This window comes from Stegostoma tigrinum, chromosome 11, assembly GCF_030684315.1.
Source record: "Stegostoma tigrinum isolate sSteTig4 chromosome 11, sSteTig4.hap1, whole genome shotgun sequence".
NCBI classification, from domain to species: domain Eukaryota; kingdom Metazoa; phylum Chordata; class Chondrichthyes; order Orectolobiformes; family Stegostomatidae; genus Stegostoma; species Stegostoma tigrinum.
In genome coordinates, this window is record NC_081364.1 from 59,024,500 (window position 1) to 59,051,651 (window position 27,152).

A 27,152-nucleotide genomic window follows, 5' to 3' on the forward strand; every position below is an offset into this window, starting at 1 on the left:
CCATGGGCGATCAATAGCCATAACTTAAATACTTCTACTGTAGGTAATGTTTAACAACTATACTTTTCCTTCTGAATAGTTGACACAAACCATTGATTTTTTTTCTAAATGCAATTAATTAAAATAAGAATAGAAATCCAGGGCTGCTATGATGAAATGTTCATGTCGGGATAAAACCAGTTATTAAATACATCAGGTCTTTTTATGATGGATGGGAGACAACTTGCTGTTGAAACTTGCAGTTAGTGCCAGATTGAGTGAAATCATCTGGGCTAACCAGCCACTTGTGATTCTCTATTCTATCCCTTTCCTGGACCAGACCCACCAAGCTATCTTACTAACCCACTCTGCAATCTAATGTCAGCCCCACCACCGTATCCACTGGAGCCTCCCTCCAATATCCCCTCTGGAATCCTCCAACCTGCACAATCTTCATCGTCGATCTCACCACCCCCTCCCTTCCCATACCATTCATGCCTGCTCTTCCTCTAACTTCACAGCCCACCTCCCCAACAAACCACAGTGATCTTTGCCATCGCCTGATCGCCCTCACCGCACCGCGCCCACATCCCTTTCCCACAGACACTGATGGTCCTGCCAGCCCTGCAATCTCTCCGTCCCTCCTCGACACTTCTTGTCCTCAGAGGGGTGCCTCAGCTTACTGGGCTCACTTTCTGGCTGGCTGTGATGTTGAGAAGCAATGCAAGGTTGGCAGCCAGGACCTGCTATTAAACCTGTTCTTTCCAGTCTCCAGGTCACAACCCCTTGCAGCCTGCTTCCCTATAAATATTGGGGTTCCTCCCTAACCCCACTGTGCCAAGTTTGTGATTCCCTTCAGATCACTGGGTGGAGGCACAGAGCGAAAGGAGACAATGGAAAGCAAAGGGGTGAATCAGTTGCCACGTTCTGAATGCGACTGAGGACTAAAAGAAAACATCCAATGAGAAAATCAGTCAGAAGATTCAATTTTATTTCGAAGCTGAGATGCAGGAGACATTGCCATTATTAATAACATAGGTCAAATGGTCAATTCACAAACTAAATATATACATACCTCAATGAGAAAAACAAATGTACAGAAATAAAACACAAAAATAAAATTAAATAATACAGTTGAAAGCATTTAATACCTTCAGAACCTCTTCCCATTATGTCGGACAATGAGAATGCTTTTCACACTTTCCTACATAAATGTTGCCCAGGTAACAACTGTCTTAAATAGCTTTACATTTACACTTTGTAAATGAAGTCATAAATAAGCTGGAGCTACGCACTGTATGGGTTATTCACCTCTGACCTATGACCGAATTTAACCTTCTGAAGAGTATGTTATCATTTTTGTAACCTAAGTATAACTAATAGGTGTACTAAACCATGAATTTAAAAACTATAAAGCCCAGGGTCTGCATAAAATTTTTGAAAAATTCAATTAAGTTAGAAATCCTTAGTGATTGTAACCTGATATTAAAACTGTGTTATCTGAAAAAGGTGGAAAGTTAGTGAAAAATAAATGCTAATGGACTACCAAGGCTTCTTTGGCAAAAGCTCCCAAACCTACAACCTGCATTAATTAGAAAGACAAGGGCAGCCAGCACTTTGGCAATTCCATAATCTCTGTGTTCCCTTTCAAGCCATACACAACCCTCACTTGTACATTCAACGCTGTTTCTTCACTAAGGCTGGGTCAAATTCCTGGAGCACCCTCCCTCTCAGCATTGCTGTGATTCAAGAAAGCGACTCATCAACACCTTCTCAATTAGGAATGAGCACTAAATGTTGGGAATTGACAGTGGTGCCTATATTATTGGAATGAATAAAGAAACAAGTCCACTGTGCTTCAAACCAAGCCACTCTTCCTGAAAATATTGCCTCAACCCCAAACTCTGGCCAATTTGCTTTCATGCATCCTATAGAGTCTTCAAAGCCTGTAATTTCATGAAGACCTCTTTCCACCCTTCCCAATTCCTAATACCTGACTACATCCCTCTTCACTGCCATTGATTGCACTGATCTGGCATAGGTTTCCAATTCATAGGGATAGTCAAAAGACACTGTCCAAATCCAGGTATTGAAGAGATTGCAACTCGTCACATTGCCAGGTAGTAATAATGCATGTTAGAGCTTTGATCCGTGATGTGGTATCAATTCTAAGAGTTATTGTAGAAAATACACACATACACAAGAAAACGTGATCAGCATGGTAAAATTACTGATTGTTTATATGACTTCACATTCCTACTGAGGACAGAACAACAATCTGTATTTGTACATCACTTTTACTGCAGAAGAATGTTCCAAAAGACACAGGCTATGACATTTTTATTGGATTTGGAGGTAACACATGTCGTGACCAGAGTACACCTCTTGCATCTCCAATTGGAAAGAAAAATTGATTGGAGCAGGTCACCTGTGTTGAAATGTTGGAAGGATTTGCACAGGATGATTATTTTTGTTAATGTATTTATTACTGTGATGTGACAATCCTGTGATTTATTTTTAAGGATGCTCAATAGCAAGTAAAACAGGGTCAAAACACAAAGTATATCTAACCTAAGCAGAAATTTCAGCCACAAAATGTCCATTTCCCACCTAGAGTGAGTGACATTACTACTTTTGTGCAGTTTCTTGTGTGGTACTCATAAATGTCTCCTTACTACTTGCTGGTTAATGGATTAGGGTTATCCAAAACTGATGGAGTTATCACCAGTTTGCAGCCTTTACTGCACCAGGTTAGGCTAGACTTATATCAAGGTCCACATTTGAAAGGCCAATACTCTGACCCACTGAAACAACGTAGCTATTGTAATCTGGAAATAAACAGTGACATGTTTGCTGCCTGCTTGAGCAGCTTCTGTCATTATTTTGTTGCAATAAAATCAAGGTGAAAGTCGACTGGTTTTTGCACTAAAAATTGGAAAATAATTTTTAATTGTTGAGTTCAGTGATCAGTAGAGGGGGAAAGTCTTGAGATGGAGTGGATAGAGACCCTGACACCAAGACAGAACCTTCACATTTGAGTCTTCCTGTGGGGCTTGTTGGCCACAGGAGACACATTCATAATGTGTCCAAAACAGGTTGACTATAAATCTGTACATTATTCAACATTCCCACGGTAGACAGTAACAGTGGGAGAGCCAAAGGTCAGGACGCTAGCTATAGAGTGGCACCTAACAAATCAATGCTTTGTCTGCCTCAAATGTCACCAGACTTGGGAAAGCCTCTAAGTCTCAGATTCAATGATAGCATTTTAAAATTTTGCATTGTGGAATAACGTCACAGAGGCCAGTATCCCATCACCAAGTCATCCTTCATTGGCATGTAGCAATGCCTTGATAGCGAACCAGCTCTCAGAGTGAACAGAACTGCTGACACTCCTCTTTATGTCTGTCAGCTACAGCACCCTGATTGGGGCTGTTAATCTCGTCCAATCAGCGAACTCATATTCTATGAGGTCGACCTGGCTGACCTTGTTACAATCAATACACCCCGTTAAAACTGAAAACTAAGCAAGGATGGTACAGGCAGTGATAGGAGTCAAACCAGAGATAACGTGATACCCAGAGATTCTCCAATAGGACTGATTGGGAGAAAATCTTCCAGCCTGAATAAAATCATACCCTGTAAACAATCCAAACTGACTGATTTTGATTTAATTGTGAAACTCTGAAGAGTTTAAACAATAATTTAAGAGGTTCAATAAACAGGATTAAAGAAGGGGAAGGTCATCTGTAATATTTAGCTTGGAATTGAATGCGTTCCAAGTGAACTCAAGGATCAGTTGCAGGACGCCAGCTTTTATCTCGATTTGCAGAAATTAGGGGCTGGATTTTCCAGCACGCATCTGGATCCCAGTATGAAGCTATACGAGATCTGCACATATTGTCAGTTTACAGCACCCTGGGAGCCAGGCAACTAATGAGCTACCTTTGACTTCACCATCTTATTGAGCTCAAGGGATGGGCCCCCCAAGGCTGCTGGGCCACCGATTGATCCCACAATAGCCACACTGCGAGACATGGACACTGGTTGAGGCAGGCAGTCAGAAGTGTGTCTGAGCACGGAGGGAACAATGGTCATCTGCACAGCAGTCATCAGATGAATAGGGCTCAATTATGGTCATCAGGATGGAGGGAGAAGATTCCTCAGCAGGAGTTATGATGGGCATGCTTAATCGTGGCATTTCACCCTGCAGCCCTTCACTGGAGCTGGGAGTCTCAGATTTTGACCACCATTCAGGTGTCATAGGAGGTGCCTCGAATGAGCTAGCAGCCTCAGGAGGTGTTGGCTCTTTGTCCAAGATTGACAGCAAATTCCAGTAAAATTTTATTGCTTGAGTAACCAGCCTTCACGGTGAGAATTGATAATGAACACTGGTGGGGAAGGAATTGCTGATCCTGACCTCGATGTTGCTGAATGCATTATGAGCAAGACTTACTGGGAAACGATTACGAACTCTGGTGAACCCGATTTGACCCCAGCCAGCATTTCTAATAATGTTTCCCAACATCAGCATGTTTGAGGCATCCAAAGATTCAATACAGATATCTCTGTATTCTATCCCAGAATGTGCCCCAGTATATGTTCCACATCCCCAATTGCCCTTGCTAGGCCAATCAGAAGATGGTTCAGAGTCAATTACATCCCGGTTGTTCTGGAGTCACATGTAGGGTAGACTTGGAAAGGATGATGAATTTTCTTCCCTATAGAGTCATATTCATGAAACAAATGAGTTTTAGAAGGAAACCATTCAGCCCATTGTGTATACACTAACCTTCCAAACAGCATCCCACCCAGATTCACCCTTCTACTCTATCCCTACATTTCCCATGGCTAATCCACCTAACCTGCATACCTCTGGACCTTTTTTTGCATTATCGCTGATAGTTTCATGAGCAACATTACTGACACCAGCTTTCAATTCCAGATTTTATGAATTGATTATAAATCCTACCCGGTGCCATGTCGGGATCTGAATCCACTCTCTCACAGCATTAGCCTTGGCATCTGGATTACTGGTCCAATGGCATGGCCACTATGCCATCACCCCTCCCTCTCATCTTCCAGGGAGCTTTGGTGGGGCTGTTCTGTGAATCATTGGGAAAACATTAATACCATGTGGAATTTTTCAATCTTTTACTAAAATAGCGTAGTGTCTGCAGAGGTTCATTATCTTGTAGGGATTTTCTAAATAGTGGTTGAAATGATTATAGCATTTTCTATTTTTCCATTTGAACAGCCACTTGTCCAATTTAATGGCAGCTAAATGCCCAGGGCTCTGGTTTAAACCTGTTCTCTCTCTAGGGGTGTTTTTTGTGATATTCTTCACTGTTAGCCAACTCTTTCAACCCTTAGGCTCATAAGCAGCCGAACAGCTCATGTCAAGACCCTACATAAACCTATCGTTATCAGAAAATACACATAGCTGAAAACCACAAGCTTTCCTCAACTCCCTTCTGTGTCAGCTATGGACTAACTGGAAATCCGTCCTCAACAGGGAAAGAGAGATGAGTTGGACAACTATATAACTACCCTCAGCCAAAACAAGGCAACTGTTCTGTCAGTTCAAAGATTGTATTGCATGCGAAGCCTTTCATTTACTGGAGTTCAAAAGATTTTGGAAAGATCTAGAGTTTTGGAGCCTTCTGTTGCTTTTTTTTGGATGAGTGTCTCTGCTGTGGTGAATCTGGGTAGTGCTAGGTACTGCGGGGTGACCGTAGAAATTTGGCATGTGGCTTGTTTTTGTTCCGTCTGCTCCTTGTCGCCGGCTTGTTTCTCCGGCTGGGCTCCACACTACGGTGATTCTTGCTCAGCCGCAGCTTGTTCCTTTTCTTCTTGTAGTCTTTCTGCCAGACCTGCTCGCAGTAGAAGTCCATCTTGGAAGGATAATTGATGAGGGTCATGATGTTCTTGTACCAAGGCTGAGGGCTATGGCCAGGGCCCAGAAGGGTGTGGTCCTTCACGGGACCAGCTAATTGCTCAACGCTTTCATGCAGGTTCACCATCTGGCCAGCCGGGATGACATGCAGTTGCAGCTTCAGCAGGGTCCAGCGAAAACCATGGTCCTCAATTTGGCAATGGTAGGTGCCAGCGTCCTGGCGATCTGTCTGGCGAATCAGCAGCCCTTGCTCGATTGGAATGATCTGGTCTCCAAAGGTAACCTATGAGCAAACAGTACATTGAACTCTTCCAGTCTCATCATATTGAAGAATGTACATTGGAGCAAGGTTACATCTACCTATAAAGTATTCACAATGTGGGGTGGGGGTTGATTGTGATAAATAAATTACAGAACTATCAAATCTCCCCATTCTTGTGTCATGCCAACAGACAAACCTGTTTTTCAACATCTGCCACCATGTTTCTATTACAGAGTACATTGGTGACCCCTCCCTGTACCAAAGTATCTGGATATAGGAAGCTCAGTGTCTGTGTTGTTCTTAGGTGGTCAGAATGGTAGACATAATGAACTAGAGACAGCACTAAAGACTAAAGACGAGCCTTTGTTTGCACGTGCGCATTCACATGTTTGTGTGTGCATGCTTGTATGTTTGCCAGTTCGCATGTGCATGTGATAATGCTTTACCTCACAGTTTGGTCAGACTGCAGGGCAGCGTTTGAACATATTAGTGCAGAGGAATGGATAGGCTGGGCTCCTGGAGTTTGGGTGATGGGGAATGAGGGGGAGAACAGATGGAGCGTTGGAAGAATTAAATCCAGGCCCATGAGTGGAAAATTTCTGGAAATTAGAATATGGATGGTGTTCTAGGATACAGGGGCATTCAGGGCTGTTTGGAAAGGGTAATTCTAAACCCACGAACCTGATGCATACTCAGTCGGTATGCAGTTAAAGTCCAACAGTTGATTTAATCACCAATGTCCATTGGGAACTTGCCATTGTTAATGTTTTCTGCCATCCAGCAGATGGAGTCTGTCTTAAATATGCAAATCAGGGTCCAATGAAAAATTTAGATGGTGACTGTAATGTTAACTCTGGCCTGAAGGGGGTGGCACTATGACTTTCCCTTCAGGATGAAAACCACAGAGACTTCTTAAAAAAAACGTTCCTTGTGGATCTAAGGGACTCACCATTACTCATACAAGCCCCCACTGAGACATCTCCCTCCATCCCTGCCCTCAGTAATCTCCTGAAATGCCCTCACTGTGACTTAATAAGTGGGTTCAGCTGGCTGTTTCCTGACGCCCAGTTTACCTTCCTGCCTACCGACATGCAGGTCAAGACCAGGGCAATATCAGCCAGGCCTGACTCTGTTCAGTCTAACAGTTAATGTTTCCAGAGCATGGACTCTGGGAGAGGAGGAATGTGGGTGCATGGGCAATACTGGGAAGTTGTAGGGCACAGGGATAATTTTAGTAAGTTTAGTTGTTTGTAGTCTCTGAGCAGTGAAGGAGAAATAAGGGGCTCTGAGGAGGAATGTCTTCCAAGCTGTTTCCACCTTGACATGGATCAACTCAGCTGAATCGGTCTTCTCATTGTCACTGCCATTCCTCTGCAATGGATCAGAATTGGCAGCAATTCTGATGCCGATGCCAACTCTTTCAACAAGTGTGATCATGCCATACAGGGACAGCTGAAGGAGCCAGTCTTGTACAACTGAGAATGTGCAAAGTTGGGGCTGCTTTCCTTGGGCAGTAGAACTACGAGAAGATATTTGATTGAGGTTTTCACAATCTTGACTGTGTTGGTTGCAGGAAGTAGCTGTTCCCACTCATAAAAGGAAAAAGATCAAGACAGGATATAGATTTATAGAGTCATAGAGTCATATCACACGGTAAAAGACCCTTTGGCCCAACCAGCTCATGCTGACCAGATGACCCAAACTTAACAAGTCCGATTTGTCCTCTAAACCTTTCCTCTTCATGTACCTGACCAAAAATGTCTTTTAAATGTTGTAATTGTATCAGCCTCTACCACTTCCTCTGGCAGCTCATTCCATACACACACCACACTCTGTGTGAAAAGTTTGTCCCTCCAGTCCTTTTTAAATCTTCCCCTCTCACCTTAAACCTATGCTCACTAATTTTGGACTCCCCTACATTGGGAAGCAGACTGTGGCTATTCACCTTATCTGTGCCTCTCATGATTTTATAAATTTGAAGTGATTAGTAAACGAAGCAAGAGTGGTGTGTGAAAAAAAACTGTAAGCACATCATGAGCAGTTAGGGTATCGAATGCAGTGTGTCTGGGTATGCAACAGAGGCAGGTTTGACAGGGATTCAAGTGGGCATTCGACGATTACCTAGACCAAAATGGTATGCAATGGCATTGGGAAAAGGCAGCAGTGAGATCTTGATGAACTCTGTCAATGAGCTGAGGAGAGGCAGATGCAGTTTAATTTGGATAAATGCAAGGCCTTGCATTTTGGTAAAACAAACAAGGGCAGAGCTTATACAGTTAAAAGTCACGCCTTGGGTAGTATTCTAGAACAGAAGACTTAGTGTTCAGGTACATTATTCTTTGAAGTTTGTGTCACATGTGGACACGGTGGTCAAGAAGGCGTTTAGCACACTTGCATTTATTGCTCAGACCTTTGAGTTTAGGAGTTGAGACATCACATTGGGGTTGTACAGGATGTTATTGAGGCCTCCTCTGGATTACTATGCACAGTTCTAGTTGCTTCGTTATAGGAAGGATATTATTGAGCTGGACAGGGTTCTGAAAAGATTTACAAGAATGTTGCAGGGTATGGAGGATTTGAGTTATAATGAGAAGCTTGATAGTCTGGGACTTCCTTCACTGGAGCATTGGAGATTGAGGGGTGCACCCCAAGGTCGGATTTTGAAAACCCTGAGGTTTATAAAATCATGAGCGGTATGGATAAGGTGAATGGCAGGCATTTTCCCCGGTGTGGGGGAATTTCAAGTCAAGGGGCATATTTTTATGGTGAGGGGAGAAAGATTTTAAAAATGCACAAGGGGCAACTTTCTTACACAGAGCAGTTCGTGTGTGGCATGAACTTCCAGAGAAAGTGGTGGATGTGGGCACAGTTCCAATTTATAAAAGACATTCAGATAAGTACATGAATAAGAAATGTTTGGAGGGATATGGGCCCAGCATAGGCAGGCAGGATTAGTTGAGTTTGAGATTATTGCCGGCATGGACTGGTTGCACTGAAGTGTCTGTTTCTGTGCTGTATGACTCCAAGACCAGGAAATAGAACTGATGCAGGCATTATGGGCCAATTGCCTCCTTCTGTGCCATAACAATTCAGAATGTAGAAGGTTGGTGGCTGGGGTCAACCCGTGGGGACAATGTGGTCCTCTAAAGCTCACTGTGCCAGCTTTCCGATCTGAGGTTGTCAACATTGGTGGGGGTTCTCAGCCCAATGCTAGTTGTCACCTGGCCGCCTACTCACCCCCAACACAACTATGACATTCTTGCTATTCTTTATATGGAGATGTCTCAAATGGGAGTTGAGGCAGGTTGGGAGTACCCCATGGAAAGGATTATTGTACTTTGATACCATTCCAGTTTCATTGGTAATGTTCCAGATGTGCGTGCTTAGCACGGTTTATTATTTGAGGTAAAATCCACCACAAAGTAAGCCCTTACCTCTTGCAACTGCCCATTCAGGTCATCTGGCTCCACCAACCAGCTAACAGTGGCAAGCCGTGATTTGGGAATGCATTCCAGGTATGTGCTGTTCCCCTCCACCACAAACATCACCTTCTCCTCAGTCCAGGTATGCATGGCCCCTACAGTGAACATGTAGAAGTGGGAGGTTGAGTCATGACAGGGTAAAGGAGGGTGCACTGACTGTATTATAACACCTTTATGGCACAGTTAATTCAGCCTCAGTGGTTACTCTTCACTGTGACAGGTACAGGATTAGTCTTTCTGGAGCAATGAAGCGAAAATAAAATTACTCATATTTTCCAAATTTGTACCTGATGGAAGACGGCCAAAATGAGACTACCGTATGTGGCCACTGCTAATTACTGAGGGTACTTTTCAGTCAAATGTCTAGACATTGCAGCAATTATACTGAGATGAATGGCAATGTCTAAAAAGGGTTGATAAGTAACCTTCATTTTAGATTTACCTCAAACTCCTTAGCAGCTGTCTGTCAGCTTACAACAGATACTGCAGTGTGGGAATGGAATTCTAAGCTTCACTGACTACAGTCCAAAGCAGCCCTCACTAACTGGAGTGCGGGATTTGCACTGTACCAGCAGGTCAGACTGAGTACCACTCTCTATTCATTACTGAGCACATCAGGGTGGGGCAATGAATTCAAGATCAAATCCAGAAAATTGTCAGCTAAATTCAAACACACTAAAGTTACACTATTGATTCGAAAAGCCGCTTAAATCTTAAATCCAAGGCCCGTTGGATGAATTGCAGCACTTTACTGCAACGCTCCAATGTACATTAACATTATCAGAACTTAGTGACAGAAAGGGGAGAAGGCCATTCAGTCCATCTGAGTTGCTACACAATTCATGTAGATAATAAATGATCTGTATCTCATTTACCTCTCTTTAGTTCACAAGTCCACACCTAAAGAAAAACTGCTTATTTCAGTCCTGTCACAACATTTCTTCAGTAATCAATTTGCTTAGACACAGTCTCATTTCTACCTGTAAGCTCCTGGTCCCCATGAATCGACTACTGTCTCTCTCACTCTCACCCTGGCAATTCCCCTGCTCGGACCTCATCTCATAAATTCAATTAATCCAGACACAGATGAATATGGTGGCAAACCGGTCTGCTGATTTACTGCAGGTTTATTATTCTGCAATGGTAAAATAATCTCTGGTTGGCTTTCTGTACTGCTAGTCATTTCCTGAAACTCCTCATGACTGACTCCTCCATTAACAAGGTGTGAGAACTCATGTATTTCTGTGACGCCAACAGTGAAGCCATCAGATTGACTGTCTCTGTCACTTCCCTCACCTTGCCCCCATCGGTAGGTCAAACTCCCTCCACCAACATGTTGTCCCCTTCCAAACTCATGCCGATCTTTCCCAGCACTCTGTGAGTAAATCCCTCCGATAAAACTTCTGCTGGAGTGGCTCTTATCAAAGTCACAAAACACAATGTAGTTGATGACAAAGGCAATCTAACCCTCCTCATCCTTCCTGACCTGTTTGCAACATCTAACATAGAACATAGAACAATACAGCGCAGAACATGCCCTTCGGCCCTCGATGATGCGCCGACCTGTGAACTAATCTAACCCCCTCCCCCTACATGATCCCATCATTATCCATATGCTTAACCAAGGACTGTTTAAATACTCCTAATGTGGCTGAGTTAACTACATTGGCAGGCAGCGTGTTCCATGCCCTTACCACTCTCTGAGTAAAGAACCTGCCTCTGACATCTGTCTTAAATCTATCACCCCTCAATTTGTAGCTATGCCCCCTTGTACAAGCTGAAGTCATCATCCTTGGAAAAAGACTCTCTCTGTCCACCCTATCTAATCCTCTGATCATCTTGTATGTCTCTATTAAATCCCCTCTTAGCCGCATTCTCTCCAATGAGAACAGACCCAAGTCCCTCAGCCTTTCTTCATAGGGCCTGCGCTCCAGACCAGGCAACATCCTGGTAAATCTCCTCTGCATCTTCTCCAATGCTTCCACATCTTTCCTGTAATGGGGCGACAAGAACTGCACGCAATATTCCAAATGAGGCCGCACTAGCGTTTTGTAACACAATTGATCAAACCATCCCCACCACTAAGACCATCTACTTTCACCTCTATAAGTTTGCCGAGTCTGGCCTTGGCCCAACATTTCCACTGCTGGAACCCTCATGCATGCCTTTTATTACCCCTGGACCCGGCCATTCCAACATTCTCCCAACTGGTCCCTCACATTCTACTCTGCAAAGCTTTGGTGCCTGTGGCCTAAAATGCTCCAAATTGTGTTAACCCATCATCCATACTTGTTAAACTGGTCTGACTCCCCTTTAAATGATGTTTCCGTTTTTAAATTCTCACCGTGGTATTCAAATCCCTCCCTGGCCTGGTTCCTCCCTATCTCTACTTTGTAAAGTCCCCCTACAACCCTTTCAGATACCTGCACTCCTCTCATTCTTGCCTCTTGAACATCTCCAATTTAATGAATCCAGCATTGATAGCTATGGCTCCTGTGCACTACTCTCTCACATAGCCTGGCTATCTCTCCCTACCACACTTTATTGCTCCCAGGCTCTCCTTAAAATGTCCTTCTTTGACCATCAGCTTTATATCATCCTATTTAGCTCAGTGTCCAATTGTGCTTCATAGCACTGTTGTAAAATGCTTGGGAATGCCTAATTATGTTTTATTCATATCAGTTGGTGTAGGTGGAAGCTCTTACTAATCTTACATCCCAAGTCTTTCAGAGGAAAAGAATTCCAGAATAGCTTCATCCTCTTAGTGAGGTACTGCTTCCTGACTTCCTTCCTAAATGATTGATTGTATTCAAGATTCTCGGACAATCAACTCACTGAAGGGGCTGCATACCTCTTTCAGGCCAGGTATGAACCTCGTGTCTACACATAATTTGAACTGACCTGAATAAATCTTATTACAAATATAACTCAGTACTTGGAAAACTTGAAGCACTAATGCTCGGTTTGGAAGACAGAGGACTGTCCCATTGTAGCAAGAATGTTATCTTGTTCAGGTAAACGCAAGGAATTGAGGCACGGCAGCTAATGTCACCATTGCTGGTAGAGTTATTGTAATGTTTTTTAGTACGGTTACAAAGTAGTGGTCAAAAAATCCAAATCCAGGATGGCCTGTGCTGACCTTATACCTCTAACCCCAAGGTTTGAATCTGGTGACCTTGTAAACCTGGCCAGAATTATATGGCAATTCTTGTAAGGCTATGCATCGTTACCAGACTTGACGCGAAATTAAAAGGGCAGTGAAATAATCTTTAGGCTGCTCCACCTCACATGGTGTCAGATCCAAGAGAATACAATGATACTAATCCAAGGTATTTTACCCAGCAAATCATGTCCCTGACCCTGGAGCAATTGGTGCTGACAAAGGAAGACAAAAGTGCACTTTGATGTCCCGTTTCTCTTTGCTACTCGTGTTCACACCTGTACAAGAGTCCACAGAGCCAGCCAGCTGGCAGTGTTTTTCTAGCAAAGCAGCTTACTAATCTTGCAAGCTCTCTGATCATTATTTCTCTGAAATCCAAGCCATGATTAAACTCGGCGAATTTTTGGCTTGTCAAGAGAGAAGATCCTGGAAGACATTTGAAGGCAGGCTGACCTTCAGGCTCCACTGCCAACCTCTTTCTCACATCTCAGTTTGCTTTGATTTTAAATCCTCATTTCTCTGTGACCACCAAGCTGTGTGACCCCAAACCCACACCCCCAACTCTATCGAGCCAGTCTGAAAGGAAGTCCTGGCTTTGAACTGTGTGGCCATTCTGGTTCAGCTCACTCAACGCTTGAGATTTAAAACAGCATCACTGAGTAAGGAAGGAGAACATTCATTAGTGTTCTTACTCCTGATCATCGCTCAGTGGCTGCTGGTGAAAGTATAACCGACTTCCAAGGTCAAATAATCTACTGTGGTTCTTGCCCCAAAGGGCGATATGAGTAACTGTGATGATTTTGTAGGACCAGCTCATTTAAGTACAGAACGCTAAGTTAGGTGCTGAACTCCCAAGCAAGCTTTGAATAAATGAGGAGGGGAGGTTGGGTGCAAATGTCGGGTTAATGTTTAGAAGGGTTTAAAAGCTGGTTCTCTGTTGAGGCGGCAAACAGCTGGTTTGTGAATTTTTTTTTTGTCCTTCATCTTTTGCCAGTGCTTTTAACTTCACGCAGGGTTGGCTCACAAGCCTATATAGGTTGGTGTACACACAAGAGGTGCGAAAAGCTTCTTAAATTTCTGAATCAGAAGCAGGTCCTGATCCCTAATCATTCCCCTTCCCCTTCAAACTCAACTTTTCAAATGGACACTCTGTCATTTAACTTCCAAATCTGTGCAGTTTTACTGTATGATCTTTCCCTACTATTACATTAGACGAAATAAATTAGACCATTTTGGGAGCTTTTATAAAATGCCCTCACACAAGACGCTCTGGTTGTCCTCTCTAAGTTCTCCTTCCATTTCATGTTAACATTTTACCTTTAAGTTTGAAAATTCTTGAAACTACTCCTTAATTTTTCCCAATCATTGCCCTGTGGAAGGTGCTGGTGAGTTTGAACCACTGCTACCTTTGCAGTGCGTCATGAGGGATGCACTTCCAGGATCTTGATCCAATGACCCAAGAGGAACAGTGATATATTTCCAAGTCAGGATGGCACATGGCTTGGAGGTGATTTTGTTGGGAGTGGTGCTCCCATAAGCCTGCTGCTCCTGTCCTCCTATATGGTGGAGGTCACAGGCTTGGGAGGTATGTCAAAGAAGCCTTGAAGAGTTGCTGCAATGTCACTTATGGATATCCAAATAAAACAGGCCCTCTTTCACTTTTCCATGGCTGATTATGCTGATTGGATTGCTTGTTGTCTTCTGCATTTGAGGGCAGCAACACTGGAAAATTCTTCCATTTTTTTGCCAAAAAGAAAAGGCCTTTTGCACAAATCTAATTTAAAGTCAAACAGTTTGACAGGCTTTTTTTCTGAAGCGCAGGGGTTTCAAAGATTACATTCAGGAGTGAGTGACCTCTTCGTTCATTTGTGATACTTACCTCCCTGGTTGAAGCACTGGGTCAAAGGATCTCCATTCAGAGTGACCTGTCGAGTGTGTCTTCTGCAAGCAAACATAACAGCAAGGGGTCAGGTTCAACAGCAATCCATTGAGATCTCAGCCCAAAGCACTCTCTTTTATCCTGTGGTTTATTTGAATTGTATCCAACAGCTAGGGGTTCAGATGCCTTGTGTCAATGGCCAAATCTGTTGCCTTAGGAAGGTTTTGAAAGCTGCCCGATCCAAAGTGGTTACCTCACAGATAGTCTCATTATGTGGTGAAATTAGAGAGTAATAATTGCATTTAATGAGGGAAGGGTGTGTTGGATGTTTATATATAAAATGAATCCCCAGGAGATTTATAAACTGGAAACTAATCCAAGACTTTGAGGTGTTTACAAAGTATATATACTTATTATTTTAATGAATGACCACCAGTGAGCTACAAGTAGGGATTTAAATGAGGGGTTAGTGTGGCTTATTTATAGAGAATTGGATACCAGAAATGAGTGACAGACCAGGATTTAATTGAGGAGTTTAAGTGCTTTAAATATGAAATACTCAATATGAAATTTCATAGGAAATATGAAAACTGAGCACGTACTACTGGAGGATTTTGAACCTTTGTTTTCCAGAGAGTACTATTTCTCCTGAAGTTCAGTGGCAGTTTCTTTTTTCCCCCTATTAAAGCTGGTAATTGGAGCCATGCCAGGTATCAGCAGCTAACACATCCCATTACTACCCCAGTATAATATTAGTTCACATGCAGGAATATACATAGCTTGGAGCACCTAACAAGGTACCAAAAAAAAGAGATGTCTGTGTTAAAGAGCTAATGATTACTCTACACTGAGATTATTCAAAGTGAGTATTGACGTACAAAACAATTGGTATAGTCATGTAATTCTGGAGATGCTAGTCTACAATTTGAGTAGTATCCGTGTTACAAATCCGGTGACAGAATCATGGCAGATGCAGTTTAATGTGGATAAATGTGTGGTTATCCACTTTGGTGGCAAGGACAGGAAGGCAGATTACTATCTCAATGGAGTCAAGTTAGGTAAAGAGGAAGTACAACGAGATCTAGGCGTTCTTGCACATCAATGAAAGCAAGCATGCAGGTACAGCAGGCAGTGAAGAAAGCTAATAGCATGCTGGCCTTCATAACGAGAGGAATTGAGCATAGGAACAAAAGTCCTTCTGCAGCTGTACAAGGCCCTGGTGAGACCGGACCTGGAGTATTGTGTGCAGTTTTGGTCTCCAAATTTGAGGAAGGACATTCTTGCTATTGAGGGAGTGCAGCGTACTTTCACGAGGTCAATTCCTGGAATGACGGGACTATCATATGTTGAAAGATTGGAGCAACTGGGCTTGTATACACGTGAGTTTAGAAGAATGAGAGGGGATCTGATTGAGACGTATAAGATTATTAAGGGATTGGACACTGGAGGCAGGAAGCATGTTTCCGCTGATGGGTGAGCCCAGAACCAGAGGACACGGTTTAAAAATAAGGGGTAGGCCATTTAGAACAGAGTTGAGGAAAAACTTCTTCACCCAGAGAGTGGTGGATATATGGAATGCTCTGCCCCAGAAGGCAGTGGAGGCCAACTCTCTGGGTACTTTCAAGAAAGAGATGGATCGAGCTCTTAAAGATAGTGGAATCAAAGGTTATGGGGATAAGGCAGGAACAGGATACTGAATGTGGATGATCAGCCATGATCATAATGAATGGTGACGTTGGATCGAAGGGCCGAATGGCCTACTCCAGCACCTCTTGTCTATTGTCTATTGTCCATTGAATATTTAACTCAGTTAAATGACAATTGCGTAAAACTTGCAATGTCTCTCATTCCAATGTTTAAGAAACGGTGTACCAGTTTAATACCTTGTAGGGCTCAGAACAGATTTACCAGATGTTGCAGAGTATGGAGGGTTTGAGTTATTAGGAGAGGCTGGATAGGCTGCCACTTCTTTCACTGGTGCATAGCAGGTTGACAGGTGATCTTTGAGCGATTTATAAAATCATGGGGAGTGTAGATAGAGTTTATAGTAGATGTCTTTTCCCTGAGATGGGGGGATTTCATAACTAGGGGGTACATTTTTAAGGTGAGAGGAGAGAGATTTAAAAAATACATGAGGGGCGAATTTTTACACATTCGCGTGTGGAATGAGCTTCCTGAGGAAGTGGTGGATACAGGCACAGTGACAACATTTAAAAGACACTTAGATAAGAACATGAATAGGAAAGTTTCGAAGGGATATGGGTGACGAACAGGCAGGTGGGACTATTTTATTTTGGGACTATTTTATTTTGGGATAACGTTCCCATGAACTGATTGGACTAAAGGGTCTATTCCATGCTGTATGATTCTGAGACTGTCGAGATCATTTGGTGAACTAGGACCCTGCCTGAGTGTTAATTCTTTGATGTTTCCTGATGATAAAGACCAAACAGGCAAGTTTTAAAGCAGCATTTTAAAGGAGAGAAGGGAGGTTACAAGGTGAAAAGATTTAGTGAGCGTATTTCAGAGCGCACCACCTCCTGGCAGAAGAATACACATCCAACAGCATTGGCATGATTAAATTGGAGATGTTGAAGAGGCGGGAATTAGAAGTGCTGGCCTGTGGGAGTGGAGTAGATTACAGACAGGGAGGGGCAAAGTCATGGACGGATTTGAAAATAAGGATGAGAATTTTAAAACTGAGACATTGCTTAACTGAGAGACAGCGCAGGTTAACAAGCATTGTCGATATGCTAACAGAATTTGGCGCAAGTCAGAGGTTTTACTGAGTCGAACGTGAGGGGGCCAGTTGGGAGTGCATTAGAATGGTCGAGTCTGGGGGTAACAAAAGGTATGGCTGAGGGTTTCAGCAGCAGAATTGTTCAGGCAAGGGCAGAATTATAGAGGGGATGGCTTGATCAATTGCGTTAGAAGCTGCAGACAGGTCAAGAAGAATGAGGAGGGTTAATTTGCCTTTGCCACCAACGACATTGTGTTTTGTGACTTTGACAAGAGCCATTTCAGCAAAACTTTTGTTTGAGGGATTCAACTGTGGAGTTCTGGGAAGTGACAACATATTGGTGGAGGAATGAGGGGATCGGTTAGCTAAACCTATTTCATTTCTGGGATCAAACATTCCCCACGGCTGGCGGAATACTAAATCCGACAGGGAATTTGAAACAAACCTCTTTCATTCATTCAGCATAATTGGGTGTAGAAATTAGCACCGTGTGGAGTAGTGAGCCGATAACATGGAAGCATTTAAGATGATGTACACGAGGGAAGAATGAATGGAAGGTTACGATGAAAGGGTAAGATGAAAAGGTATGGGAAGGGTAGATAAAATGTGCAGAATGAAAACCTGCATTAACCAGCCCCAGGCCTGTTTCTGCGCTGTACCATTCCATGTAAAGGCTCCTCTCTGTAGTAGCTGTGGAGTTATTTCACCCAGTTCCAAACAGCTGTGTGCCACTAGTGCAGCACCCCTAGCCTGGACCAACTGGCTTGTTCATTCAGAATGACTGCCATGCAAAATGCAAATATTACATCAGAAGCATTGCTGAAATTTGGGTTGAGGCACATTCCTGGGACTTGAGAAATTCTACAACTGAGTCTTCGTGTTCTCTGAAAGAAATGTATGCTGACACATAAAATGTTCCTTATTTCTTTTGCCATATCACTTCATTGGTGAATGCAAACCCTATTATCCTGGTAATCCACAGACAAGTGTTCAATCTTAGCAATGCTCAGCAATACACTGCAGTACTTACCCAAGGATGGTCGGGGTAAATTGGAAGCAAAATGATGTCGAAATGCTAAGATGAAACTGAATGTGAATTGACTTCCCCCTGAGTCTGGAAGGTGGAGAGAGAAGATGGAGCACATGCGCACAATCTGAGGCTAAATGCAGTGGGCTTTTCAGGCATTGGTAAGGCCAAACTTGGAGTATTGTGTCCAATTTTGGTCACCCTGCTATTGGAAGGATGTTATTAAACTTGAAAGGGTGTAAAAAAGGTTTACAAGGATGTTAGCGAATCTGGAAGATTTCAGTTAGAAGACTTTTGTCCCTGGAGCATAGGAGGCTGATGAGTGACCTTACAGAGGTTTATAAAATCAGGAGGGGCATAGATAAGAATTGGAAAGGTTTTTTTTCCCCCAGAGTAGGGGTGTTCAAAACTGCAGGCCATAGGTTTAAGGTGAGAAGGGAAAGATTTAAAAGGTACCTGACGGGCAACTTTCTCTCACAGAGGGTGGTGCACGAATGGAACGAGCCACCAGAGAAAGTGGTAAAGACGGGTAAAACGACAACATTTATAGAGTCCTATGACACAGAAATAGACCCTTTGGTCCAACCAGTCCATGACAACCATATTCCCGAGATAAACTAGTCCCACTGGCCCATTCCTGACCCGTATCCCTCCTAACCCTTTCTATTCATGAACTTATCCAAACATCTTTTAAATGTTGTAACTGTACCAGCATCCATCACCTCCTCTGGCACTTCATTCCACACATGAACCAACTCTCTGTATAAAAAGTTGCCCCATGTCCTTTTAAAATCTGTCTGCTCTGACCTTAAAAATATGCCCCCTAGACTTGAACTCCATCACCCTAAGGAAAAGACATCTGCCATTCACCTTGTCTATACCCCTCATGATTTTATAAACCACAGTAAGGTCACTCTTCAACCTCCTAAGCTCCAGTGAATAAAGTCCCAGCCTTACACCTTCCATTCCCAGCAACATCCTGGTAAATCTTTTCTGAACCCTCTCCAGTTTAGTAATATCCTTCCTGTAACAGGGTGACACAGTCCTCCAGAAGAGACCTCACCAACAGCCGGTATAACCTCAAAATGACGTCCCGACTCCTATACTCAAAGGTTTGATCAATGAAGGCAAGTGTGCTAAACGCCTTCTTAACCTCCCTGTCTACCTGCAGTGCAAGTTTCGAAGAATTGTGTACTTGAACCTCTCTGTTCCACAACACTATCCAGGGCACTACCATTAATTGTCTAAGTCCTGCCTTTGTTTGCACTACCAAAATGCAATGCCTCACATTTATTCACATTAAACTCCTCAACCCAATGACCCAGTTGAGCAAGATCCTTTTCTAATCTCAGATAACCTTCTTCACTGTCCACTACACCACCAACTTTGGTATCATCTGCAAACTTGCTAACCATGTGTTCAACATTCTCATCCAAATATTTATGTAAATGGCAAACACAGGTGGACCCAGTACCAATCCCTGTGGAACACTGCTGGTCACAGGCGTCCTGTCCAAAAATCAACCCTCCACCACTACCTTCGGTCTTCTGCTGCTAAGCCAACTTCGTATCCAATTGGCAAGCTCATCTTGAATTCCATGTGATCTAACTTTAATAATTAGTCTACTATGCAGAACCTTGTGAAAGGCTTTACTAAAGTCCAAGTAAACAATGCTTGCCTAAAATACATTTGAACAGATGGGATGTTAGGAAAGGTTGAGAGGTATATCGAACATAGAACATAGAACAATACAGCACAGTACAGGCCCTTCAGCCGACGATGTTGTGCCAAACTTTTACCCTAAACCTAAGGTCTATGTAACCTCCACCCCTACCTTATACTCTCACCTATATGCCTATCTAATTGCCGCTTAAATGCCCCTAAGGAGGCTGCCTCATCTACCCTCTCCGGCAATGCATTCCACGCCCCCTACCACTCTCTGAGTAAAGAACCCACCTCTGACAATTCCCCTTTATCTACCTCCACTCACTTTAAAACTATGCCCCCTCATAATACCTACCTCCACCCGAGGAAAAAAATCACTGGCTGTCCACTCTATAGCTCTGCTCATTTTGCACACTTCTATCAAGTCACCTCTCATCCTTCGTCGTTCTAAAGAGAAAAGCCCTAGCTTTCTCAACCTTTCCACATAAGACCTTCCCTCCATCCCAGGCAACATCCTGTTAAATCTCCTCTGCTCCTTTTCCAACGCTTCCACATCTTTCCTGTAATGAGGCGACCAGAGCTGGACACAATACTCTGGATGTGGCCAAACACAAGCAAATGGGGGCAGTTCAGTTCAGGGACCCATGCGGCATGGACGAGCTGGATCACATGGTCTGTTTCGTGCTGTATACCTCTATGACCGGACCCAGCAGCTAGTCCTGAATTCCTTGTGCCTGGGTGAGCTGGCTAAGGTGAGACAAAGCAGCAGGAAATGGGGGGGTGACGGTGTCATTAATTTTGAAAAATGTTTTGCAAATATCCTGCATGCGATGCCTAGACTGTGACAGACAGGCCAAGGTCAGGGTTCTTGTGCGTCCAGGCAGTTATGGTGCGCACACGTTGATATGCCGGCAAGATGGCAAGCTGACAAAACATAACTCATGCACAGTAATGACCGCAGCAACTGACTAACCTGCGACTGCTCGGTAGGTAGGTGCTGCAAGAGCTTCCGTTCCACGTGCAGTAAGGGTCCCTTGCTAAGCAGCATTCTGCACAGCCCTTACCATACAAATCACACTGGTACAAGGAGACCTGGGCCAAGCCACTCTTCGAGCCCAAGTACAACCACTGCTGTAAGTGAAAACCATAGCCATCAAATAATTTCACGGCACCATCCTTTAAGCTCAGGTCACAGCGCAGCAAGAGGCTATGAGGCCCATTCTGCTTGTGCCAGCTCTTTGACATAGCTGGTAATTCAGTCCCAGTCACTCCCCCTTCTTTCCCCACAGTCCTGATGGCGTTTATCTTTCTCATACGTCCGAGAAAGTTACTGTCGGACCCATTTCACCTTCACAGAGCGCCCACCAGGATGAGGCAACTCACTTCAGGACAGGGGCTTCAGAAGAACTTTCCTGCTCCTCCTCCAAACAGTGACGTTGGGACCTTTTACATCCAACTGAGAGTGGAGACAGGGTCTCGGGTTTATTGCCTTATCTGAAAGGGCTGTGGCGGTGCAACACTTGCTTAATGTAGCGTCAGTCTGAATTTTGTACACCAGTCTGGCTCTAGGGCTTGCTCTGGCATTGAGAAAGTGGCGTGGATGTTGAGACAGAAGGATCAGTGTGCCGAAATCAGTGGGCAGAATGGCACAGGACAGTGTGCCTAGGGTATTCTACTGAGATGCCAACTACATGCAGGAGGGTGCAGGTATCACAAGTGCCCAGGGTCTTCCACTGAGATTCCCAGGACTCTGTCGGAATTCGAGTTCTCTGGTATAATCCGCTGAGACACACAGAGATGGAGATTCTCACACACTCAATAGCTGCTCGCTAATGTTTATGACAGTTGTATGTGATATATGGGTTCTGAATCCTGGAAAGATGTTTTGGTATCTGGAAATCCCTCCCTATATTCAGCTTATCAGTTTTAATATGCAAAGTGTAGATGGCACTCCCAGTTTTCTCTTCAGAAGAGGGGGCATGAAGGGATCAGAAAGCAACATTGCTGTATGCTTGACCGTCAGATACCAGTTATCCCTGCGGCAACTTTCCTGTCACCTCCTGCTTCCAACCCAAAAGGCCGGGAGGATTGTGAGGCCCCGCTTTCAAGGTCTGCGCTCGCACTGAAAATCAAAATCAAGTGAGCTTTTGCCCTTCTGCTCCACAGGAGAGCTTCTGTCCTCCCTGACCTTGCCTTGGGATACCTGTGGGATGGGTGTACTACCCCAGTGCCACTGTGCCCAGAGCGGGTCACGCCTGACACCTCAGGCACTTCCAGCACAGTTCATCTCGCTGCCTCACCAGTTCAGTGAATAAAGAGCTACTGTTTAATTTCTGCTCCTTTTAACTGGAAACACGTATTACTCAGGGCACGGACTCCCAACACAGAGTGGTGTGGTAGAGTATGAGGTCACTTGCCCAGGTGCTAAGCTACCAAAATACAGCCTGAACACCTGATTGAGAAAAATAAGTTAGGCACGGGCCAGGATAACTTTTGTTCCCCTCCAAGAAGTGTCGATGCTTGTGCTTTATAGCTGGCCGCTGTGAAATCCTGTCAATCTTTCTCACAGTTGGACGCAGTCAATAAGTTGCTGATTTTAGAAGTTACACAATTAAATGTGAACTTTTGGACTCTGTCAGAAATGAGAAGTACGCTCCAGTTTATTACTTCCCGGAAATAATTTTCATAGTCTGTCACTCATGATCTTGAATTCAATGCAACAATTTAATTACGGCTTATCGCAAATAGCGATCAAATATCCAGAATGTGTTTGCTTACCCGCTTTCTTGACAGGTTCAGTGAAGTGATGGGTGATTTGTCCTGAAGAGAAATTAAATCACAGTAAGAGAGTGGCGCGCTATTCAATAAGTTAAGAGTTGAATCTGTATTCTGTCATTTTTTCTAAGGCTCAGAAGCAGCAGTAAACAAGACAATTTGAGTATGTCCTTCAGGGAAAGAAAACCCGCTGTCTTTAACAAGGCTGTCCTGCTTGTAATGTTAGCGCATTACCTACTATCCTTCTGAATGCCTGAAATCAACTCATGAGCAATGACAACATTGGGGTGGCACAGTGACTTATGGTCAGCACTGCTGCCTCACAATGCCAGGGATGTGGGTTCAATTCCATCCTTGGGTAACTGTCTATGTGGAATTTGCACGTTCTCCTTGTGTCTGTGTGGATGCCCTCTGGGTACTCTGGTTTCCTCCCACAGTCTAAAGATGTGCAGGTTAGGAGGATGGGCCATGCTAAATTACCTGTGGTATGTAGGCTGCGTGGAATAGCTGAAGCAAGGGGTGGTTGTGGGATACAATTCAGGAGTCAGTGTGGGCTCGATGGGCTGAATGGTCTCTTCCCACACTATAGGGATTCTCTGATGATGAGTAACATATGCTGGTCCAATCTGTGAACTAGTCACATATCTTTTCTCTATGGTAGCGAACATCACTGTGTGAGCTTGTTTTGTTCCCTCAGGTCTTTCTTTAGATAGAGTATAATGGGTCGGCCTCCTTAGTCCTGTAACCGCTGAAGAGTGGAGACGACATCAAATGGCTAATGCAAAGGGTCCTTTCTGAGCTGTTCTGTTCTGATCTGAGCACCTCTACCCGCTACGCACCACCGCATTAAGTGTCCAGATATGGCCCTTTATTGTAGTCGGGCTAGGACATAGGACAAAAGGTAAATTTTCCTTCTCTGTTGTCTGGGCTTCGCTTCAGTCAGATGGTCAATGGTCTGATTGGTTAAGCAACGCCACAGGAGCGGGCTCACACACAGCGGGCGGAAATACATTTCAAAAGAGATGCAGTACCATAAAAGGCTCTCAATAAGAGCTGGTATTCTGTCTAATCTCCTGGCAATAGTAATTCAGCTGCCAGCATTCATGTAGGTTTTAGCACAGCAGGCCTTAGTTTGGATTTTTCGATATATCTCATGCCAGACAGGTCCCTGGGGTACAGAAACCCATGGCAAGCACACTAACATGACTTGCCTGACTGAAACCACATAAACGTGCAAGTGAGTTGCCAAGAAATATCTTTATTAGGATCATGCACACATCAGGAAGATTATTAGGTTGCCTAAATATACAGTCTGTTTGCACTGGTCTCTCCCTGAACTGAGATCCCTTTGTTCCTCAGACGAATTAACCTGAATTTCATCCCCACCAGTCCTCCAACTCCACTGAGTGTTGGCTCCATCTCTTCTGTTTCCATTTCACTGTTTTTCTAAGCTTTTGGCCAATTTAAATCAGGTGGCTCTGTTTGATTGTGATTGGACCCTTTCATTTCTTGGCCTCAGCGGTGGGACCGTATCGGGGACAGTTGTAGCAGGGATCTTGTCCGCTGGAGAGCTGGCTAAGGCACCTCCTCCCCGCCACCCCTGCTGCCTCTTCCAGGGAAGGCCCACTGCAATCGTATCCCAAGCAGGCACCAGTGAGACGCCCGATGGGACTTTGATCGGAATCGAGACACCAGGGCAGAAGTCCCGTTCAAGGAGAGCAGCTGGCCTGGAAGTGCGCTCACAGAATTCTGTGAGGATTAAGCAAAGCGGAGTTGGGGGGAGTAATTTCTCATGTCGGGAGACTTGAGGAGAGGGGCTGTAAGGCATTGGAAACGACGTTCAGTCCCTAGTTGAGGCAATGTGAGCCTTTGAGTGAGGGACGCCTCTTGCAGTCAGGTCAATCCTAGTGGTGGTCCTTAATTGACCACTTCAGGGCTTGAATTGGCATTGGGACAGGAAGGGTGACCATGAGCCTTTTCACTCAGAATTTAATTCTAGTGGAGGTAGGAAGCAGTGTGCTTTGTGTTCACTGCTGCCCTATCTAACTCAGTGTCTCCGAGACTGTCTTCTCTGAGGTCAGAGGATTCTGAGCAGTATCTCTCACACTGGCTGCCCTTGATCTCCAAGTCTCCTGCATATTTTCTCATTGCCTTTGCACCACAACTGGACTTAATACACCCCTGACCCAGATTGAGCCTCCTCACGGGGCATGAGGATTTGAGGGGCAAAAAATCTGGAAAGGAAGATCGGCAGGTTGAGCGACTGGGCATGGAAGTGGCAAAACAGACTATATCACGGGTAGATGTGAACTTATCCATGGAGATGGATGAAATAGAAGAGATGAAAGGCTCATAATGGTGGCATGTTGAGGGACTTAGGCGCCCTTGTACATGAACTGCAAGGAAGTTAACGTGGAGGGGTAGCAAATAAATCGCAAGGCAAATGATGTAAAAGTGTTGGAGAAACTCAGCAGGTCTGGCAGCCGCTGTGGGGAGAGACGCAGAGTTAATGTTTCAAGAACAAAATTCCTTCTTTGGTCTGTTATTCTGCTTCCTGAGGGGCTGGGACATGAGTAAAGAAATCTTGCTGTGATAATACAGGTCTATGGTGAGGCCATACCTGGAATAGGTGGTAGACTTGCTCGCCGATGGTGGGTTTTGATTGTAGACATTTCGTTACCCTGATAGGTAACATCTTCAGTGCGCCTCTGGTGAAGTGTTGGTATTCTGTCCCACTTGTTATTTATATGCCTCGGTTTGCTGGGGTGGTTAGTGTCACTTCTGGTTCTGTTTTTCAGTGGTTTATATATCGGGTCCAGTTCAATGTGTTTGTTGATGGAGCTCTGGTTGGAATGCCAGGCTTCCAGAAAGTCCCTGGCGTGCCTCTGCTTGGCTTGTCCGATTACGCACGTGTTGTACCAGTCAAATTTGTCTCCTTCTATGATCATGTGCATTAAGACCAGTAAGAACTGGTCGTGTCTCCTGGTGGCTAGTTGGTGTTTATGTGTCCTTATCCTTCCAACTTGGCCGAAGTAATGTTTCTACAGTCCTTACATGGTATTTTATATTTTACATTAGCTGTATTGTCTGTGGGTATGGGATCCTCTCTGTTCGTCAGTAGCTGTCGCTGAGTGGTTGTTGGTTTGTGGGCTACTCTGATACCTAGGGGTCTGAGTAGTCTTGTGGTCATCTCCGATAAGCCCCCGATGTACGGTAGGGTTACTAGTGTGTCTGGCTGTGTTGTATCTTCTTGCTGTGGTCTGTTGCGGAGGTAATGGTGAATTGTGCAACCACTCCAGCAAATTGAGGCATGTGCATATAAATAGCATGTGGGACAGAACACCAACACTTCATCAGGAGGCGCACTGACGATGTTACCCAGCAGGGTGACAAAACATCTGTAACCAAACACACCGACTCAACGAGCATACCTACAGCCTCATCCAAAACCCAAGCTACACATCTCAAAAACGTTAAACATACCTGGAATACCTTATTTCAGTATAACCTCCGTAATTAAGGAGGGGATATGCTTCTCTCATAGGCTCATTAGATAAATTCCTGAGATGGCAGGATTATGCCATGAAGAGAAATTTCATGGAGGACTTTTTGGAATTAGGAAGCATAAGATATATGCGTTCATACAAGTCACCCTTTTCCACTGGAAAGTCTAGAATCAGGGGTCCTAATCTCACTATAAAGGTTCGACCTGTTTAGTCTCAGGTAAAAAAGTTTTCTTCTCTCAGAATTTCAAACCTTTGGCATTCTCTACCCTGATGCCTATGATTGCTATGCTGTTGAAGGCATTTCATACTGTGGTTAATAGAATTGAGAAATATAGGGATGGCTTGGGAATGTGAGGTTCATGACTGTTCTTTTACCTGATCTGAAACAATGGCAGAATAGGCTCGAAATGCTGTACAACTGTTGCTCCCCACCATCTTCTTCCTTTATTCTCCCCTTTATGTCTGTGTTTCCCACACACTCCATCGCTCCATCCGCGACTGCCCGCACACTCCCTTACTCAGTCCCTGTCTTTCTGCACATTCCTTCACTCTGTCCCTGTTACTCCTCACACTCCCTCACTACATCTGGCTCTCTCCCTGCCCTTCCCCTTCAAGCCTAGTTCTTCTTAAAACTCACAAATTGAATTCACAAACATTGTAACATGAAACTACTTTGAGCAGCTGTTGGGGCCCATTACAACCCGCTCCCCCCACCTGCAGCACCATTACCAGTGATCTGTTTGCAATTTTGACCACTCCCATCTCAGCCGGTCTGCTGCAA

At 44.2% G+C, this 27,152-nt stretch overlaps 1 protein-coding gene across 2 annotated transcripts in view; it reads right to left on the bottom strand.

The window, feature by feature from the left end:
* Positions 1–953: 953 nt before the first annotated feature.
* sema3h (sema domain, immunoglobulin domain (Ig), short basic domain, secreted, (semaphorin) 3H) overlaps positions 954–27,152 on the bottom strand; it is a 164,656-nt gene continuing 138,457 nt past the window's right edge. The window contains exons 13-17 of one of the 2 annotated variants that reach the window (XM_048547760.2): positions 22,869–22,910; positions 21,064–21,218; positions 14,659–14,720; positions 9,572–9,714; positions 954–6,158 (exon numbers count right to left, since the gene is read on the bottom strand). In XM_048547760.2, the coding sequence (XP_048403717.1) occupies positions 5,694–6,158; positions 9,572–9,714; positions 14,659–14,720; positions 21,064–21,218; positions 22,869–22,910 (867 nt within the window). In that variant the 3' untranslated portion in view covers positions 954–5,693. Of the gene's footprint in view, positions 6,159–9,571; positions 9,715–14,658; positions 14,721–21,063; positions 21,222–22,868; positions 22,911–27,152 lie in introns of both variants that reach the window. The other variant, XM_048547759.2, reaches the window with a different exon arrangement.